General features: G+C 40.0%; 1 protein-coding gene across 1 annotated transcript in view; it reads right to left on the reverse strand.

The window, feature by feature from the left end:
* LOC140200788 (janus kinase and microtubule-interacting protein 2-like) overlaps window positions 1–21,639 on the reverse strand; it is a 126,124-nt gene that overhangs the window by 55,862 nt on the left and 48,623 nt on the right. Inside the window, exons 9-12 of the mRNA XM_072264396.1 lie at window positions 13,743–13,871; window positions 10,917–11,000; window positions 8,541–8,603; window positions 2,661–2,759 (exon numbers count right to left, since the gene is read on the reverse strand). Coding sequence (XP_072120497.1) covers window positions 2,661–2,759; window positions 8,541–8,603; window positions 10,917–11,000; window positions 13,743–13,871 — 375 coding nt within the window. The remainder of the gene's footprint in view (window positions 1–2,660; window positions 2,760–8,540; window positions 8,604–10,916; window positions 11,001–13,742; window positions 13,872–21,639) is intronic.

Here is a 21,639-nt window from a genome sequence, read left to right on the forward strand (position 1 = left end):
TGTGTCATATTCTTTCCATTTCTTGATGATTGACTTAACTGTACTTGAAGGGATAGTCAATAACTTGGAAATAGAACCAAAGAAAACCTACAGCACAATACAGGCCCTTCGGCCCAAGAAGTTCTGCCGAACATGTCCATACCTTAGAAATTACTAGGCTTACCTATAGCCCTCTATTTTTCTAAGGTCCATGTACCTAACCAAAAGTCTCTTAAAAGACCCGATTGTATCTGCCTCTATCACCGTTGGCGGCAGCCAATTCCACTCACTCACCAGTTTCTGAGTAAAGGACTTATCCCTGACATCTCCTCTGTACCAACTCCCCAGCACCTTAAAACTGTGACCTCTAGTGGCAACCATTTCAACCCTGGGAGTAGCCTCTGATTATCCACACCATCAATGCCTCCCATCATCTTATAAACCTCTATCAGGTCACCTCTCATCCTCTGTCACTCCAAGGAGAAAAGGCCGAGTTTACTCAACCTATACTCATAAGGCATGCTCCCCAATCCAGGCAACATCCTTCTAAATCTCCTCTGCACCCTTTCTATCATTTCCACATCCTTCCTGTAGTGAGGCAACCGGAACTGAGCACAGTACTCCAAGTGGGGTCTGACCAGGGTCCTATTAGCTGCAACATTACCTCTCAGCTCCTAAATTCAATTCCACAATTGATGAAGGCCGATACACCGTACGCCTTCTTAACCACAGAGTCAACCTGCGCAGCTGCTTTGTGTGTCCTATGGACTCGGACCCCAAGATCCCTCTGATCCTCCACACTGTCAAGAGTCTTACTATTAATACTATATTCTGCCATCATATTGGACCTGCCAAAATGAACTACTTTACTCTTATCTGGGTTGAATTCCATCTGCCACTTCTCAGCCCATTTTTGCATCCTATCAATGTCCTGCTGTAACCCTGCCTCTCAGGATCTTCTCCATCAACTTACCAACCACTGAGGTAAGACTCACTGGTCTATAATTTTCTGGGCTATCTCTACTCCCTTTCTTGAATAAAGGAAAAACATCCGCAACCCTCCAATCCTCCAGAACCTCTCCCGTCCCCATTGATGATGCAAAGATCATTGCCAGAGGCTCAGCAATCTCCTCCCTCACCTCCCACAGTAGCCTGGGGTACAACTCATCCGGTCCCGGCAACTTATCCAACTTGATGCTTTCCAAAAACTCCAGCACATCCTCTTTCTTAATATCTACATGCTCAAGCTTTTCACTCTACTGCAAGTCATCACTACAATCGCCAAGATCCTTTCCCATAGTGAATATGGAAGTATTCATTAAGTACCTCTGCTATTTCCTTCGGTTCCATACATGCTTCCCCACTGTCAGACTTGATAGGTCCTATTCTTTCACATCTTATGCTCTTGCTTTTCACATACTTGTAGAATGCCTTGGAGTGTTCCTTAATCCTGTCCACCAAGGCCTTCTCATGGCCCCTTCTGGCTCTCCTAATTTTCTTCTTAAGCTCCTTCCTGTTAGCTTTGTAATCTTCTAGATCTCTAACATTACCCAGCTCTGAACCTTTTGTAAGCTTTTCTTTTCTTCTTGCATCCATCTCCTGACTTGTGCTTTTTAATAACCTGTTTCACAAAATTGCTTGGAGTGTTCTTTTGTCTTCATGGTGTAGTTTTTGCCAAGGATACTAACTCACCAGCAGTTGAACCTTCCAGATATGGGTGTATTTTTACTCTAATCAATTGAAACACCTTGACTGTACACAGGTGATCTCCACTTAACTAATTATGTGACTTCTAAAACCAATAGGCTGCACCAGTGATGATTTGGTGTGAATATATTAAAAAGGTGAATACTTATTAAATCAATTATGTGTTTTATATTCATAATTAATTTAGATCACTTTATTATGAAATGCTTTCACTTTAACTCAAAAGAGTCCTTTACTGTTGATCAGTGTCAAAAAGCCAAATTAAATCAACTATGATTCAATGCTGTAAAACAATAAAATATTAAAACTTCCAAGGGGTGGGTGAATGCTTTTTATAGGCTCTGTAAGTCAAGTTCACCCAGCTTGAGTGAGGAATAGAAGTCACACTAACTGTGTTAACCTTTAACTCTCATTGTGGGGCTTTGCATTTCCTTCATCAGTCATCACTATGATGCCTTTGAGTAAAAGTTTAAATGTTTCATTTCTGACTGATTTCCTGCTCCAACCACTCAATTAAATTTGACTCAGGTTGTTTAAAACCTTCATAGACTGAACACCTTATTACTGACCTTGCTAGCCACACATCAGATTAACAGGGGAAAAAATTTAGACCATAAGACAAGGGTTATTTTAGCTCTGTCAGCTGTACTACCTGGTCACTCCCCTATTTGTAGACCCTCCTCCCAAAAATAACAATAAGATCTTTTAGGACTGAGATTAATAAAATCTTTTTTTAGGTAAATTCAGAATAATGGAACAAAGGCAGGAAAATATAGTAGAGTTAAGGTTAGTCCAACAGAATAATGGCTGCAGGTCCAGGGGGTTAAACAGTATTATCCTGTAGTTATCTGAGATTTGCTTTATGGTCTTAGCTCTGTGCTGATGGATAAGACTCAATTAATGTCCCCAGTGAAATATCAACAGTAAAACCCTCTCAAACATTGCAAAATTGTGTTCTTATAAATCCACCTTACCTCCAGTTCCAGGATGCGAAATTCTAACAACTCGTTCTGATCCCGAGAATCCTGAACCTCTTGTTGCAACCGGTTTAATTCACCATCCATTTTCTCCATCTGTAAGGAAGGATATTGAAACATCACGTGCGATTATTATCTTATGTTCACGGGCACTGATCATTTCAATCATATGACTTTTGCAAGCTTGCCCTAATGTGCTGACAAAAATAAAATTCAATGGGTAAATGTTGATGAGAACTTTGATCACTTGCACAATGATCCATTGTAAACTAAGCGAGTAAGACCTTTTCTAGCTTTCCTAATAGAAACAATTTTATGATAACAGTATTATGTTATAGTTTGGAAAGTAAATAAACTGTTTTTAAAGATATAACATACTTTAGCCAGTCTGTATCTATGGCTTAATAACACTCCACCAGCTCTCTGAACCATCATTGTTGCAGCCTGATGAGGAATAATCATCTATGCCCAGAGAACTGTAGAAAGAATCTTTTTTTTTTAAAAAAGTGAACCCGGGGTGTTAACAGTGGCTGAAATGGAATATATTACCCTGATGTATATTAGATGATTATCCATGTTGTATGTTGAGGAAGTCTTTCCTGCTCAACTGAATTCATCATTCAGAATCCATGTAATGCATCCTCACTAATATAATGAAGGACACACTTCCACACAACAAATGTTCTCAGCTTTCTCCTGAGGTGTTCTTTGCCCCATTATATCATAGCCTGCACCAACCCCTCCACCCATTAATACACACTTCATATACAGTACATCTGGAGGCCCAATCAGCAGCAGGAACAGAGCCCAGCGATGAAGTTTCTCGCAGGTCGGTGACGCTTGTTTAATAGGAGAGCTTCATGTGTGTTCAGATATTCTAGAGGCCCAATCAGCAGCGGCAGTAGAGCACAGTGAATTAAATAAAAGCACAGAAGGAACAAGCGGGCGGCCATTGCTGGGAGCAGGCCAGTGGTGAGAGCAGCACTGTCAGACTTTGGCTCAATGGAGGCTTCTGCTCAAAAGAGACGTTGGCTCTGCGTAAGTTTCTGTTAAGGTTCCCATTTTTTTTCTTTCTCTTGCTGTACTTAGTAAATAGCCATTTTGTGTTCTCCCAGGGAACTACATCTGCATGAGGTGCATCCAGCTGGAGCTCCTTGAAGACTGTGTTAGGGATCTGGAGCAGCAGCTGGATGACCTTCAGCTTGTACGGGAGAGTGAGGAAATAATCGATCAGAGTTACAGGAATATAGTCACCCCAAAGTTTCAAGAGGCGAGTAGCTGGGTGACTGTCAGGAGAAATGGAAATGTGAAAAGACAGTTAGCGCCGAGCACTCCACTCAATATTAAGTGTACAGTTTTGGATACTGTTGTGGGGGAGATGACCTCCCAGGGAAATGCCACGGAGACCAGGTTAGTGTGGAATGTGGGTCCAAGATCCTAAAGTTAGAGAGGGAGAAGAGGGAAGCGCGGTAGTGATAGAGGACTCAATATTCAGGAGATTCTGTGGATGTGAACGGGACACTCGGATGGTATGTTGTCTCCTAGGTGTCAGGGTCAGGGACGTCTTGAATCATGTCCAAAGCATTTTAGAAAGGGAGGGAGAGCAGCCAGCTATTTTGGTACATATTGGTACCAATGACATGGGGGAGAAAAAAAGTAATGATGTCCTGAATAGAGAACTTAGACAGCTAGGTAGAAAGCTGAGAAGCAGGTCATCCAGGATAGTAATTTCTGGATTGCTACCTGTGCTTTGTGCTAGTGAGGGTAGAAATAGGATGATGTGGCAGATAAATGCATGGCTGAGAAGCTGGTGCAGGGGTCAGGGCTTCAGGTTCTTGGATCATTGTGATCTCTTCTGGGGGAGGTATGACCTGTACAAAAGGGACAGGCTGCACCTGAACCCAAGGGGGATCAATATTCTCATGGGCAGGTTTGTTAAGAGCTGTCAGGGAGGGTTTAAACTAATTTGGCAGGGGTGTGGGAACCAGAATGAACTGACTCAGGATAGGACAGATGGTAAGAAAGCAAAGATAGCATTTAGTTAGACTGTCAGGAAGGATAGGCAGTTGATAGGACAAAATTGCAGCCTGCAGCGTGAGTATCAGTGCATTAGGGATGCAAAATCAAAAAGGGTAATAAATACAGCACTCAAAGTGTTATATCTCATTGCAGGGAGTATCAGAAATAAGGTGGATGATCTTGTTGCACTATTACAGGTTGTCAGGTATGATGTTGTGGCCATCACTGAATCGTGGCTGAAGAATGGTTGTGGTTGGGAGCTGGGTGTTCAATATTGTATCAGAGGGATAGGAAGGTAGGCAGAAGGGGTGGTGTGGTTCTGCTGGTAAAGAATGGCATCAAATCAGTAGAAAGATGTGACATATGATCAAAAGATGTTGAATCTTATGAGTTGAGTTAAGAATAATAGGCATCTGTTAGTCTCGTGAGACCATGGATTTGCGCCAGGGTGCAGGCCTGGGCAAGGTTGTATGGAAGACTGGCAGTTGCCCATGCTGCAAGTCTCCCCTCTCCATGCCATCGATGTTGACCAAGGGAAGGGCACTAGGGCCGATACAGCTTGGCACCGGTGTCGTCTCAGAACAATGTGTGGTCAAATGCCTTGCTCAAGGACACAATACGCTGCCTCAGCTGAGGCACGAAATAGAGACCTTCAGATCACTAGACTGACGCCTTAACCACTTGGCCATGCGCCAACACACCTTGAGTTAAGAAACTGCAAGGGTAAAAGGATATTGATGGCAGTTATATACAGACCTCCCAACAGTGGCTGGGAGGTGGACCACAGATTACAACAGGACATAGAAAAGGCGTGTCAAAAGGACAACGTCAGGGAAGATTTTAATATGCAGATTGATTGGGAAGATCAGATTGGCAATGGATCTCAAGAGGGTGAGTTTCTAGAATGCCTACAAGATGGCTTTTTAGAGCAGTTTGTCTTTGTGCCTACTAGGGGAACAGCTACACTGGATTGGGTGTTACCTAATGAAGCAGAAGTGGTTAAGGAGCTTAAGCTAAAGAACCCTTTGGAGGCAGTAATCACAATATGATTGAGTTCAACTTGAAATTTGATAAGGAGGAAGTAAAGTCTGATGTAGTAGTATTTCAGTGGAGTAAGGGAAATTACAGTGGTATGAGAGAGGAGTTGGCCAAAGGAAGGAGCTGCTGACAGGGATGACGGCAGAGTAGAAATAGCACGAGTTTCTGAGGAAGGTGCAGGTATATTCCAAAACAAAGAAATACTCGAATGGCAAAATAGTACGACCAATGCTGACAAGAAAAGTCAAAGCTAATGTAAAAACAAATGAGAGGGCATACAACAAAGCAAAAATTAGTGGGAAGATAGAGGATTGGGAAGCTTTTAAAAACCTACAGAGAGCAACTAAAAGAATCATTAGGAGGGAAAAGATGAAATATGAAAGAAAGCCGGCAAACAATATCAAAGTGGATAGTAAAAGCTTTTTCAAGAGTATAAAAAATAAAAGAGATGAGAGTTTATACAGGACTGCTAGAAAATGAAGTTGGAGAAATAATAACGGGGGACGAGGAGATAGCAGATGAACTAAATGAGTATTTAGCATCAGTCTTCACTGTGTAATTCACCCAGACTAGACGAACTGCACCCTATGGTTCAGAAAGAAGTAGTGGTAGAGATTGTGGAGACATTAGTAATGATCTTTCAAAAAATCATTGGACACTGGCAGGGTACCAGAAGACTGGAAAATTGCAAACGTCACTCCACTCTTTAAAAAAGGAGGAAGGCAGAAGAAAGGAAATTACAGACTAGTTACCCTGACCTCAATGGTTAGGAAGATGTTGGAGTCAATTGTTAAGGATGAGTTTATGGAGTACTTGGTGACACAGGACAAGGCAGAACAAAGTCTGCATGGTTTCCTTAAGGGAAAATTTTGACTGATGAACCTGTTGGAATTCATTGAGGAGATTAAAAGTAGGATAGATTAAGGGGATACAGTGGATGTTGTATATTTGGACTTCCAGAAGGCCTTTGACACGGTGCCACACATGAAGTTGCTTACCAATTTAAGAGCCCATGGTATTACAGGAAGGTTACTAAGATGATTAGAGCATTGACTGATTAGAAGAAGGCAGCGAGTTGGAATAAAAGGATCCTTGTCTGGTTGGCTGCAAGTGACTAGTGGTGTTCTGCAGGGGTCAGTGTTGGGACGGCTTCTTTTAATGCTGTATGTCAATCATTTAGATGATGAAATAGATGGCATTGTTGCCAGGTTTGCAGATGATACGAAGACTGGTGGAGGAGCAGGTAGTGTTGAGGAGACAGGTAGGTTGCAGAAGGACTTAGATTAGGAGAATAGGCAAGAAAGTGGCAATGAAATACAAAGTTGGAAAATACATGATATTGCGCTTTCGTAGTAGAAATAAATGTACAAACTATTTTTTAAATGGGGAGGAAATCCAAAAATCTGCAATGCAAAGGGACTTGAGAGACCCTGCACAGAACACCCTAAAGGTTAACTTTCAGGTTGAGTCAATGGTGAGGAAGGCCAATGCAATGTTAGCATTCATTTCAAGAGGTCTAGAATACAAGAGCAGGGATGTGATGCTGAGGTTTTATAAGGCTCTGGTGAGGCCTCACCTTGAGTATTGTGAACAGTTTTTGGCTCCTCATCTAAGAAAAGATGTGTTGGCATTGGAGAGGGTTCAGAGGAGGTTCACGAGGATGATTCCGGAATGAAAGGGTTATCATATGAGGAAGGTTTTTAAGGCTCTGGGTCGTACTCAGTGGAATTCAGAAGGATGAGGGGGGTGATGTCATTGAAACCTTTCGAATGTTGAAAGGCCAAGACAGAGTAGACATGCAAAGGATATTTCCCATGGTGTGACAGTCTAGAACAAGAGGGCACAGCCTTAGGATAGAGGGGTGTCTATTTAAAACAGCGATGTGGAGAATTTTTTTTTTTAGCCAGAGGGTGGTGAATTTGTGGAATTTGTTACTACATGCAGCTGTGGAGGCCAGGTTGTTAGGTGTATTTAAGGCAGAGATTGATAGGTTCTTGATTTCACACAATATCAAAGGTTACGGGGAATGGGGTTGAGGAAGGGAAAAATAGATCAGCCATGATTGAATGGCGGAGCAGACTCAATGGGCCATATAGCTTAATTCTGCTCCAGTGTCTTATGGTATTATACTTTATTGATGGGGAATATTAGGCTGGTGAATATATGCTGCAAAATTTAAATTTGATTCATCTAAACAAGTTGTTGATACCGAGTGCTTTTGGGTGTTATAAATTTAGAATTTTCTGTTAATGAGGTGACGGTGCCTAGAGCAGACCTATTCAAACCTGCACACCCACAAAATCCAAACATTAAAGAAGCATATTGTGAAGATCTAGGGCTAGGTTGCCTCGACTCAAAAGTGGCACAAACTGATCCTACAGAGCACTAAGAACATTGCACTCATCAAAATATTTCACCCAGACAAATAAGTACCACAATAAATCCTCAAAATATACACTGTGCATTGCTAGAGTTCCTCAATAATTCTCTGAATGAATTTGATTGAATAATAATAAAAGTACCACAGGTTGGTTGGAATAAATGTTAGCCTTTTAAAGGTACTTACTTGGTGTGAGAAATATGAATAACCCAAACATGTTGTGCTTAAAAATATTTAACCATTTGTTAAATTAGACAGAGGATGTAAAACCATCAATGCACAGGCACACTGAAACCTCTGTTGTTTTGGTCAGCACAACTCTAGGCAAATTTAAGACTGTAAAATGTGAGTGATTAAACTAACAGTCCTAAATACCAATGATTAAAATGCCATATTGAAAATATATGTGTATAAATAATTATCACAAGTGATAGTAATACCTTTTCCAGAAGTTCCTGATTTCTTTTTATAAATAGTTGCTTTTCTTCAACCCATTTTGAATCCTGTGAATAAATAAAATATTATAAAGTCTTAAGGAAAAAATGGAATTGATTAACATTTTGGTAATTAACTTGGCTGTTACATTTTTAAACCTCCAGATGAATTTTGAGTTAGAATTCTGCCCAGTCCTTACAGCATGCGATTATCCCTAAGTTCAGTTCAAATATCTCCAAGAGGTCTACAACCTTGTCATAGTGTTTATAGGCTTGCATGCCTGAATGACCCAGAGCGCTATGTTAGCTGGAGTGAGGGCTTTTTGCTTTGGCTCTTGGCAGGGTCACTCATGCCAAACAGGTCAAACAGTAGAGCCCAGACTAAGAGTGGTCCACCAGTCCTCCTGGTCTGGGGGTTCAGCTCAGGGCTAACAACCCTGACTAGTCAAAAAAATTGTTATGGAAAAACAATGAAGTATGCTTCTATATCTGTGTGCAATGGTGCCAAGGACAGACAAAGAAGTAGACCTTCATTGTTGCCCTAAATGGTAGTGGCATAGCAGGCAGTAACTATCCTATTCAAACACTATTCAAAGACTTTCACAAGGTCTCTTCAGAAATTATGTAAAATTAGGGTTCACAGTGTTGCTTTGATGCAGTACTAAGTGATGCTCTCAGAACCCACCACAAAATAAAAAAATACAAAGCTAAGCCCAAGAGCAAATTACTTAACCTGGTTCATAGAATCCAATCACTTGGAAAATAAGCCAATGATTCTAATGGTAATTGATAGCTCTAGAATCAATATTAAAATAAAGGGTTCAGTTCACCCGCAGTAATTATCAGTGATACCTGCTGCATCTATAACCTATTTTGGATAAAATTGGATCCACTGAATGACAGCAATAGAATGAAATTCAATGTAAGATGGCTGCCCCTCTCTAAAGTCTAACACCCCCCTCTTTAGCACACAGTAGAGTTTGGAAATGGAAGCCACTTACTTTAACAAATTGGGATACATTTCTCATGGTATCAGCACAAAGAATTGTACTTAATGTACAATTGAAACTGGTGAATTACTGGCCAAGGAAACTGTTCTTAACAGGTGTTTGGGATTATTAAGAATAGTGCCCTATATCATTGTCCTCAGGGACAAGACAGGTAACGGCCTTTCAGTAAAGAGGCAGATAATAGAACACTCAGGACTTCAGCCCTTGCCAGCTCATCGTTAACAGTAGAGTTCAGTGTGAAGTGTGGAGCTGAGCTGCATTCACCAAGATCATAGATACCCAACTTACCTCAACAAATCATGTCATTACAAGACTTTTCAACTAAACCATTCACCATGACTCTCCAGTTCTGACCCACACTTACCCCCCCCCCAACTTAGAAGGCAGAGTGCAACAAATAAGCTGCTCAAGACAATAAGCCTGCCTCTGTTTAAGGACCTTTTCCTCATTAGCTTCATAATTTACCCCAACAAACCCTGAGCTGAGGCTTCCACACTGGGACATTAGGAGAAACTCCATGGCCTGAAAACTGGCGTTTGGCAGAAGTCATTATCTGCTTCCTAGACACAGACTACTTGCACGGATTTAGGCCACCACCTCATCAGTGATCTGCTACTAACTTCTCACAGAGTGGGCAGGGCTCTGAACAGCTAACCAGACCCAATGCATTCTCTGAGATTAGCTGTAGCACAGACCAAACTTGGCATGCAGACATCTGGCTCTGCCCATTACAACTGAACATGGAGAATGCTTCTACATAGGAGATCAGCAGTTTCTGAGATACTCAAACCACCCCATATGGCACCAACAATCATTGCAGAGTCAAAGTCACTTAGGTCAGATTTCTTCCCCACTCTGTTGGTCTGAACAACAATTGATCCTCTTGTCCACGTCTGAGTACTTTTATGCATTGAGTTGCGACCGCATGATTGGCTGATTAGATATTTGCATTTACAAAGTGTACAGGTGTGACGAATAAATGGCCACTGAGTCTATGTTGAACAGTGGGATAATTCAGATCAAGAAAAAACTATTAAGTATTTTCACTGAAAACTGATGCAGGGTTTGGTAAGGACAGCAATGAAACATTCAATTCATGTGAGTATTCTAATGCCCTTGCTACCTGTAGAAAGATGTCAGATAGTGTACGTAAGGAACAATTATTTATATGATATTAATAATAAATCTGACCAGACAACAATTTCTGCATGAACACCATTTTGACTTATCTTTTTAAGTATAAACTGTTGACAGAGTTGCAGTGAGGCAAAAGTCCAGGATTAATGATAAGTACATGATTCAGAAGCAGTCAGAATTTTGAGAATGTATGCCCTTGGTTACAATCAATATTTGGACAAATGTTTTATCTTACCTGCCCTTTCTGAGCCAAGGCTTTTTCGAGGTCATCAATTTTAGCTTTATACCTGAGGACTTCTGTTTGTAATTGTTCATGAGCCTAATCAAATTGGGAAAATGTCATTAAACTTGAGAATGGGAGGATCACATGCATCAGAACAATACACAGTAAATAACAACTGATGGCTATTAATTTTAGTAAAAGTATGCAACTATAATATTTAAAACTTTATATCACCAGAGATTACAATAAAACAAGCTTTTCATCAATAGCTTATACACCTATCCAAAGCCTGGGATTGTACAATTAAAAGCACATAAAAATACATTAATAGAAATAGTTCATGTTCATGTTCTGAAATCAAAAGCAACAGTGCAAGAGATGTCTTGGCACAGAACAGATTATCATGTTGATAATCATAACAGATTATCATAAATATTGCTTTATGATGGTGGCCAGATCAAACCAAAGCATTTCTCACACAATGAAAAATTCTGAGATTCAGTGATTCTTGCAATCCAGATGAGGAAGACATTCATTTTTATATGTACTCTTTAGTAAATGCAATATATTAATATATGACATTAATGTTGACAATGCTGACTAAAAGAATTATTCTGAATCTCCCCGCTGCTCTTCCAATCTTGCCCTGGGTCCTTCAAAACTGGCTTTAACTTGTTAGGACACCATGTAACAGCAAAATTGCAGTATAAAATATCCCAAGGCAAATACTTCAGTCTTGGAGGACAGCATTCTCTCACTAACTTGACCCAAGAGTCGAAGTTTTGAGCTGGGACCCAAGAATGGAGTGTGAAACCAAACCTTGAAATTCAAAGCAAAGGTACAGCCGACTGAGCCATTTATGAGCCATTTATTTATTGGTGAAGCTTCCACAAGTCAGGTACATGATGTCCAGGCGCACACTAAACCTCCCTCACACATCTCTACTTCCCAAATGAACTGCCCCGCGATCTCTGTGAAGGGAGCTCTGTCAAAGCTGGGGTGCAACTGAGCCTGCCATCACATTGGCCTTCCGCACCACATTCTGACATGTTGGAATGAAGATAAGACCATAAGACAAAGGACCAGAATTTGGCCACTCTGCCATTCCATTCTGGCTGATCCATTATTCTTCTCAACCCCATTCTCCCGCCTTCTCCCTTTGACACCCTGACTAATCAACAACCTATCAACCTCTGCTTTAAATATACTCACTGACTTGGTCCACGATTGCAGTCCATTGCAATGAATTCAACAGATTCACCACCCTCTGGTTAAAGAACTTACTTCTCATCTCTATTCTAAATAGATGCCTCTCTGTTCTGAGGCTGTGCCCCTGGTCCTGGACTCACACACTGTAGGAAACATTCTCTCCACACTCACTCTATCTAGCCCTTTCAATATTCAACAGATTTCAATGACAACCCCCCTCATTCATCTAAACTCCAGCCTGGAGCCATCAAACATTCCTTGTATATATTAACCTTTTCATTTCCGGAATCATGCTTATAAATCTCCTCTGGAACCTCTCCAACGCCAGCACATTTTTTCATAGAGAAAGGGCCCAAAACTGCTCACAATCTTCCAAGTGTGGTTTGCCCAATGCTTATGAAGTCTTAACATTGCATTCTTACTCTTATATTTCCGTCATCTCAAAATGAATGCTTACTTTACATTTGCTTTCCCTACCACCAACTCAACTTGTAGGAATCCTGCATGAGTACTCTCTAGTCCCATTGCACTTTTGATTTTTGAACTTTTTCCCCCATTTAGAAAATAGCCTGTGCCTTTATTCTTTCTACCAAAGTGTACGACCATACACTTCCCTACTCTATATTCCATCTGATATTTCTTTGCCCATTCTCCCAATTGGTCCAAGCCCTTCTGCAGACCTGCTTCCTCGACACTACCTGCCTCTTCTCTTATCTTTGTACCATCTATAAACTTATCCACAAAGCCATCAATTATGTCAACCAAACTGCTGACACAAAACATGAAAAGAAGCGGTCCCAGTACAGCTGTAACAACCTCTGCAGAACACCATTAGTCTCTGGCAGTCAACAAAAATAAGCCCCCTTAATTTTGACTCCTGCCTACTGCTAGTCAGCCAATATTCCATCCAAGCTAGTATCTTTCCTGTAATAGCATGGGCTCTTGTTAAGCAGCCTCATGTGCAGTGCCTTGTCAAGGCCTTCTGAGATTCCAAGTGAACAACATCCACTTCCTGTCCTTTGTCTATCCTGCCTGTTATTTCCTCAAGGAGTTCTAATAAATTTGTCAGGCAATACTTTCCCTCAAGGAAACCATGCTGACTTTAGTCTATTTTATCATGTGCCTCCAAGTACGCCGAAAATTCATCCTTCATAATGGACTCCAACATCTCCCAACCACTGAAGTCAGGTTAACTGGCCTAAAATTCCTTTCCTCTACCTCGCTCCCTTCTTGAAGAGTGGAATGACATTTGTAATTTTCCAGACCACTGGAAGCATTCCAGAATCTAGTGATCTTGAAAGGTCATTATCAATGCTTCCGCTGTCTCTTTGGCCATCTCTTACAGAACCCTGGAGTGTAGTCCATCGGGTCCAAGTGACTTTTCTACCATCAGATTTTTCAGCATCCCGAGCATTTCCCTCTTAGTAATACCAAATACACACACTTCTGCCCCCGACACTCCTGAATTTCTGGCATATAGTTAGTGTCTTCCACAGTGAAGACTGACACCAAAATGATCCTGAGCTGAAAGTCAGTACTTAACATCCAATGTTCATTTTCAAACTACTCTATTCCCAACTTACCATTTTGACTTTTGCTAATCATTTTAACAAATCATTTAACATTCACCTTTGCTTCCCGTTCTGCATCCAGAATTCCTCCAGTCTGCTCCTGGAGTAATGCATAAGCCCTTTGGAGTGCTTGATATTCCCTTGTTAATTGTCGGAAGCGAAGCTCAGATTCTTCAGCTGCCAGACTCTTATGGGGAATAAAAAGTGAGTTAGCCTCTTGGATATAATGCCCTTAAATCTTCACATATTAAAATAATCTGTCAACAAGCCAAGCATTATGCTGCTACCAGAAGGCAGCTTTGGAAGAACGTCAATCCTTCTACTTGTCCAATTGGTTCAAGGCTTTGCAGCCTTTATGCATGAACAGCAGTGACTGAGGATGGATGAGTAAAGTACGCACAATAGGAAGCCTTTCAATACAAGGCGTGAAAAGGAATGATAATAGAGAACCATACAGAACTGCGGACTGTGCAGTGGCACAATTCATTGAGCTGCTATCTCAGCTATAACAATTTGTGTTTAATCCTAACTTTAGGCACTGTCCACGTAGAGGTTGCATACTCTTTGAGTGTTTACTGAAAGTAGTATTAAGGAAAGAAACATTACAAACACACACTTAATTTATTTTAAGGATTTTGTCTTAAGTTGCACATCTACCCACACTTAGAAATTCCCACAGGTTTGCCCACCCTTCCTGATGAGGGGGTCATGACCCTACGCCAGCTCTGCCTGCAGAGTCTGAAGAGCAGATGTCAAGTGTACGCAGCCCCACTCCTCAGCGATTCAATGGGGAGACTAATGATAGAGTGGACAGATGCTTGACTCAACCCAGTGCAATTCAGTCCTGTAAAGGCTCATTTTTTCCCCCTAAAGCTAGTTAATTCTGCATTGGAATGTTGTGCATAAGAATTATATCACCAGCAGCTGAAGACTGCCATATTTATCTCTCACTCAGTTTAATCAAGGAAATAATATTTTCGATGTTCTTTCCCTCTGATGTTTCACCACACCCAAGTATTTAAGGAGTAGAATTCCTTTAGCAGTTTTTACCTTTAAATACTTGGGCACCTAGAATGCACTGGATTATTTTACCACCTTAAGTACAGCCTGCATCTGTTTGTCTTTAAATATTGATTGATTGGTTGTCCAACATATCCGTTGGACAGAGATTAGTAATGCTCGACATCTCTCCTCCAGGTTGTTGCGAGCGGCTATCACCACACCGGTTCTATTCATTTTGATAAAAGCACAGCATGTGTAATGTCAGATTTCATGCAGTCTTTGAACCTCTTATGGGGCCTGCCTTGATTCCTCTTGCCCAGCAAAAGCTCACCATACAGTACCTGCATGGGTATTCAGGAATCCTTCATATGCATGACCTGCCCTGTCACACTGAAGTACTGCTTTTACAATCATGGCCTCAACTCTCGTGGGCCTTGCCCTGTTGAGGATCTCTAGGTTTGTGATTAGATCCTGCTAATGTATGCCAAAGATTGACCTCAGACTACGCATATGGAATCCTTCTAGCACTTGATATTACAACTTTTACAACAGGGGAATTTGGGGACAGAAGTGAGCTGTCAGGCCTTTAAAGCCTGCCCCACTGTTGATGCTGGCTTCGATTCTTCTCTCCATGGATAGTGAATGATCAACTGTGCGTTTCCACCATTTTATTCCATACCTACCCAGATTTTAAAAGAATAACTTTGAAAGACCTCTCTAAGTTATTTACTTAAAACACCTGTCTTTACATTTTCTCTATGTAGCTATCTTGTAAAAAGATAAGAATGTCATGAGCAGAATAAAAAAACAGGCAGTTGGACTGTAAGGATTTACATCTGAAATATCTAGACAAAGGGTGTTATAAAATTTAGGTCAGTTGTATCTGTCTGCACCACTTTAAAAACTACTGTACATCAAGTGAGCAATTTCTCTTTCTGTTCTCACAGCATTGTTTAGCATGCTACTTCCCAGAAACCAGTCCTCTATGTAGAAACCCACACTGGGAAATGCAGTTTTGACACTGGAAGTTTTCCTTTATTTAATGAAGTTTTCTTGCTGTTGGTTTTTATTACTATTATCATTGTCTCAGAGTGAGATACTGAAACAGTAGAAACTATGCCACAAGTACTGCTTGGATTGCACATGAGAAACTGAGCAACTATGGACAATTTACTCATCACATACTTGTCTTCATTTGGAGATTCAATAGGATGAGTGCAATGCTGATTTACCAAGGTGAAATCTTACCTCCAAGAATGAACTGTATGAAAAAAAATACACAACCTTGTATTATATGGCTCAGAAGTTAGAAAGGTGAGGGGTTATATGAAATTAGGTAAGTGCAGGTGTGCTCCTGTTAAGTTGATGAGCAGAATTCAGTGATGCTGGGGACTTGGAATTAAATAAAAACAATGTGTTGGTGTTACTCAATAGATCAGACATCATCTTCAGAGACAGCTCCAGGGTTAACACTTCAGGTAAGTGACCCTGACTTGTTACAGTTCTGATGAAAATTCAGTCATCAGAAATGTTGACTCTTTTTCTCTCCTGTCCTGCTAATATTCCCAGCATTTTTCTTTCTATTTTATGCTTGAAATATTAAATGGTTTTCTCCTATTCCTACCTTTTATTATTGGTACTAGACTGCAGGTAACGATTTAATGATTGCAATGCATGAACTGTGTGAGGATTTTCAGCAAATGTCACTTGGCCAATATTTAGGAGGGATTCAGTATCTTATGAAATTCCTGCTGAGAAAATATGAAGAACAAACACTTTCTGAAAATCCCACACATATTCTCGTAAGTCAACCTGCAGACAGATGGATTCAGGTTCACAATAAGACTACGATGGTTTAGTTTATTGTGCACTGCCAAATCTAAGAACATCTAAGTTCTTCAGTTACATGCAGATTTATTTATAGATTAAATTTTAAGAGCGAGTTATTTGGCAAGATAAGCTGCTTTGAATCTCATGACTACATTCTGTTGTCTGTTTTCAGATTTCGGGTTCAGAATTTATTCCCTTAAAACTGTACAAAAAAATCTCCCACTGGACAATAGCTCATTATTTCTGTTGTTATGAACTATGATACAATAAAATGTGATTTCTCACAGCCTTATTGTAATATTTTTGTAACATCAGTTCTATAATGAATAACCAGTGAAGGAGAGTATTTCAAGTAGAAGCAATCTTATGCTTAATCTTAAACATTTATTCTTCTGTGTAGTGCTGGAAAAACTACTAGAAATCCCTATTTTCCCCTCAAATTGTGGGGGGGGGCACTTGCTAAAAGCATTTCAGAAACTATTTTAGAGTCATCCACATATATGGGTCTCGATTCACATGTAGGGCAGCTCAGGCCAAGCATAGGGTGCAGATTTCTTTCTCTGAAAGTATTCAGTGATTTTGGTCTATTTTCATGACAATCTAATAGAATTCCAGATTATTAATTGATAGAAAACTTTACAGCTGTGTGGTGGGATATGATCTGTGTGGATTACTGCAGCAGTTTTCTGATTTTCCAAAATAGTAATTTAACCACCACAGTATTGAGAGAACAAATGGACACCTTAGGCTAATCTAATAGCAGATAAATGTTTGTATTTCTTTTAAGTGATCACTTGAAATTTGTCATTTTGGAAATCAAGTTCACAATTTTAATCCTAATCTCTGTAAACATATGCATGTTTGCACAATAAAAACTGTAGAAGGAAGAACTGTGAAACCTGGGGCAGGTCAAGAACTGTTATATCGATTAGGATGATAGGAGGTTGAACATGGGAAAGCATTGGAAAGTTATTCAAGATAGACCAAACACCATTTGTCAATGAAGAACTGTGAGAAAGGAGTTAAGGAGCTCATGTACTTAAGTTATTAAAATGTCATGAACTAGGACCGCAAATGATCATGAAATCCATTGAAACACTAGCTTGTACATCTAAAACAGAGATTTGCAACCTTGGGTCCATGGACCCTTTGCTTAATGGTAGAACTGTACGGCATAAGAAAGGTTGGGAACTCCTGACATAAAGGATGAGAATATAAAGAGGTAGAAGTTATGCTGTAGCCCACAAAACCCCATTAGACAGTACTGGAGCAATACACACAGTCTGCAACACCTTATGCAAGATATATTGGTCTCGGAAGAAAAAGAAAGAAGTACAAGTTCAATAAGAAATTATGTCTTTAATTCCCAGAATTTGTAAAGTTTTGAGGTGTACAGGTTTTCAAAATATGGCACAGTGGTGTAGTGGCTAGCACAACATTTGACAGTACCAGCAACCTGGGCTCAATTCCAGCTGCTGCCTGTAAGGAGTTTGTATGTTCTCTCCATCACCGTTTGGGTTTCCTCCGGGTGCTCCCATTTCCTCCACAAGTCCAAAAAAGTACCAGTTGGTAGGTTAGTTGATCATTGTAAATTGTGCCATGATTAGGCTAGGATTAAAATGCAGGGTTGCTGGGTGGGGTGGCTCGAATGGCTTATTCTGCACTAAGTGTCAATAAATAAATAAAGAAATAAAGTGAACTGATCCTGTGCATTTCTTTGGTTATAGGGGAGTTTAAGGCAGGGGGAATAATATAGCAATTGGACTATGCCTTTCTGAAAAAAAGTGTTACTGCAGAGAAAAGATTGTTTAGTTTAGATCTGAAACTACCTATTAATCAAATGTGTTAAGGTATATAGGCAAAATACCAGGGCACAGATAATTTGTCTTTTAACTGAAAGGTAAAATGAGGAAGGAGGTACAGGAGCCTGACAACCCACACTCGACAATTTAGGAACAGCTTCTTCCCCTCTTCCATCAGATTTCTGAATGGACATTGAAGTACTTATTCCAGTACTTATTTAATTTAACTAAATATATACACACTTCTCACTGTAATTTACATTTATTATAATGTATTGCAATGTACTGCTGCCGCATACCAACAAATTTCATGACATATGCCGGTGATATTAAACCTGATTCTGATACTGAGACAGAGCAACTAAATGGCGTCCCCCTGATCTTAACTTTCTAGAACAAGGTGTTAGTAGAGGCAGTCAGTAATATTTAGAATATTTGAGCAGTTGGTGAAGGGGAATTGATTGTGTCAAGTATGTTGCCAGATGTGGCCTAGGGTCAATGACTCTGCCTCACCTTATATGTGAACTCAAACTTCAAAGAAATGGTTATCAATGATAATGGAAGGTACAGATATTAATGTTCAAATGAGCCTGCTCAGTAAATGGAAGGGGTTTAACTGTATGTTAAAGCAGGTAGCAGAGTAGAAGGAAAATCAAAACTGTTTCAAACACTCAATCCAGAAGCCCAGGTTTATGCTAGTTGCATCAGTAAAAATATTGGCATTGACGAGTGTTATTCTGTGAGGATGGCAACAAGTTCAGCCGTGCATATGTTACTACAGAAATCCTAAAACTGCTGTTAGTTCAGCCTTGCTCCACAGACTACACTGTGCAACCTTCTCCAGTGGAATTGAGGGACATTCACAATGTGACTAAAGGAGTGAGGATATTGCGTTCAGTATTTTTGGGCAGAACTCAGAGTACCATTACTAAGAAGTATGGGAGATTTTATTGTGCCCTGTTTCTTAACTTCTCTCTCACCATTGGCTATGTGGAGAGTTGTATTTCCTGAGCACTTACTTTATTTAGAATGAACTTTGTATTTCATCATTTTTTGTAGTTCATTGCTCCATTGAGACCGAATATTCTGCAAAATTTGGCTCTGCTCTGTGACCAGCCCAAGAGAATCTGGCCAGATTTGATTTGGAAGAGCTCTTCATTATACCCGTGCTTGAAGTGTGTAAATGTTCTATTCAGAACCCCATAATTTGGATGTGTTTGTTCACTCTTGGGATGGGACATGATCTTACTTGAGATGATTAACAAGTTTCTTCTAGCTTGCTGCTGCACAGTCTCATACCATAACCCCAGAATGATAAGGTGGACTCTTGACCTCAGAATCTACTTTGTTATGGCCATGCACCTTAACGTCTACCTATGCGGCACTTTCTCGATAACCATAACAGTTTGTTCTGCATTCTGTTATTGTTTTACCTTGCATTACTTCAATGCACCGTTGACTGAAATGATTTCTACGGACAACATGCAAAACAAAGTTTTTCATTGTACCTCAGTACCTGTGATAATTATAGCAAACCATTTTACCTAACCAATCACAGCTGATTGACTTGCTTGGGCATTCTAGAGGACAAAAATTAGTCAGCTAATTGCAGTAGAACAGGAGTCGTGCTTCAGTCAACTTTGGCAAGGACAATGATATTAAAGATTAATAAAGTATCTATTGATTTTTTAACAACATTCAGCTTAAACGGTGATGTTTACTACAAACAATTTGTTAATTTGCAATGTTAGAAAATGCTTTTGAATTCTGACAATGCTATAGTAGCACTTAACATCTTACCCTATGGGTAACTGGGTTCAACAATATAACTGCTGCACTCTGTAGGAAGGTTTGATTTATAGCTGATTGGTGTGGGAGAGAATGGAAAGAAAACAGGCTGGGCTGCGGTGGCGATCCATTAGTCTCGCTACATAACTCAAAATGACGACAGTTATTATCTTTTGTTCTCCACATAAGCAGGGCTGCTTTATAATTTATAACGTGGTTTGACCCACACTGAGTCACTTCAAACAACTGAGCTGTTTTCTGTTCCAGTTTGAAAATGTGAGTGTCACTTGATGGGTCAACACTCATTGCCCATCTTCAGTAGCCATTGGGCCGAGTGCTTTTCCGACAGTAAGGAGGTAATTGTTATCACTTAAAGGCCAGGTAAGAATGGGAGATTTTACTCCCCCTAAAGGAAATTAGTGAACTCAATTGGATTTTTACAACCAACCATTATTTTCATGGATAGCATAACTGATGCTAACTTCTCATTGCAGGAGATTTAACTGGAATTCTAAATCACACTGGTTGCCCTGCAGGTCCTCAGTTCACATCTATGGATCATTGGTCAGGCCACTGAATTGCTGTTGAAGTCAGTTTATCAATGTGTTGTCATAGTCAGCGAGTTCTCAATAATGAATTCAGCTTCAAAGGATCTGAATCAGAAATTCATCTTCATTCACGTGCTAAATAGCATCCTATGGAAAACATTGAACAATAACTGGTAATTATGTTGAAGAAATTAGCTGTGGTTTTGTAAACTAAGTACCTGATAAAATAGTTCAGGCACTGGCAGCAAAGTTTCATAGCATGTTATTAATTTGTTGAACCTTAGTTCAGATTGTTGCATGCAACCTGGTAAATACAGCCACATGTCACTTGAATCTCAGAATTTGCAAAATCTACAAGGTTCAGAAGAACCATGTTTTAAGTGTTAAATTGGTAACTTTAAAGGCTCCTTTAATAAGTTTACATTGTGGACAACAAGATTTCAAAGATTTCAAAAGGAATTAGAGTTTCAAAATAATTCCAGGATAGGTTGTGTCATCTGTAAATTTACAATTCAAGGATATTATCTTCAATATCATACACATTATTATGGACACATTCACGACAAGAATGATATTCATTGCATATTTAGCAAGGCATGGAATGATTCTCATATTAGATATATTAGTTGTTCCTGATTAAGAAATTGTATCAGGGTCACTAACATCGCAACTATTGGAGAACGTAGCTCGAGTTAATTAAATGTATTTGGAATAAAATGTTAATAATCACATCACTACCACATTGTCTTGAAAATCCTAAGTGTTTCACAGAAGTGTCTTTTCAGGCAGCAGTATTTTGTGCTAATGCCTCTCAGTTCCAGGGATCTGGATTTGAAATTGACTATAGTAGCAATCTGTATTGAGTTTGCATATTCACACCACATCCACATGGGTTTACCCAGGTGTACAGGGTTTTCTTACACCACCTGAGAATGTGCTGTGGTTAAGTTTACTTCTGTGTTTATTGTTATTGGTAAGTAGGGTT

Source organism: Mobula birostris, chromosome 7 (genome assembly GCF_030028105.1).
Source record: "Mobula birostris isolate sMobBir1 chromosome 7, sMobBir1.hap1, whole genome shotgun sequence".
Lineage (NCBI taxonomy): Eukaryota > Metazoa > Chordata > Chondrichthyes > Myliobatiformes > Myliobatidae > Mobula > Mobula birostris.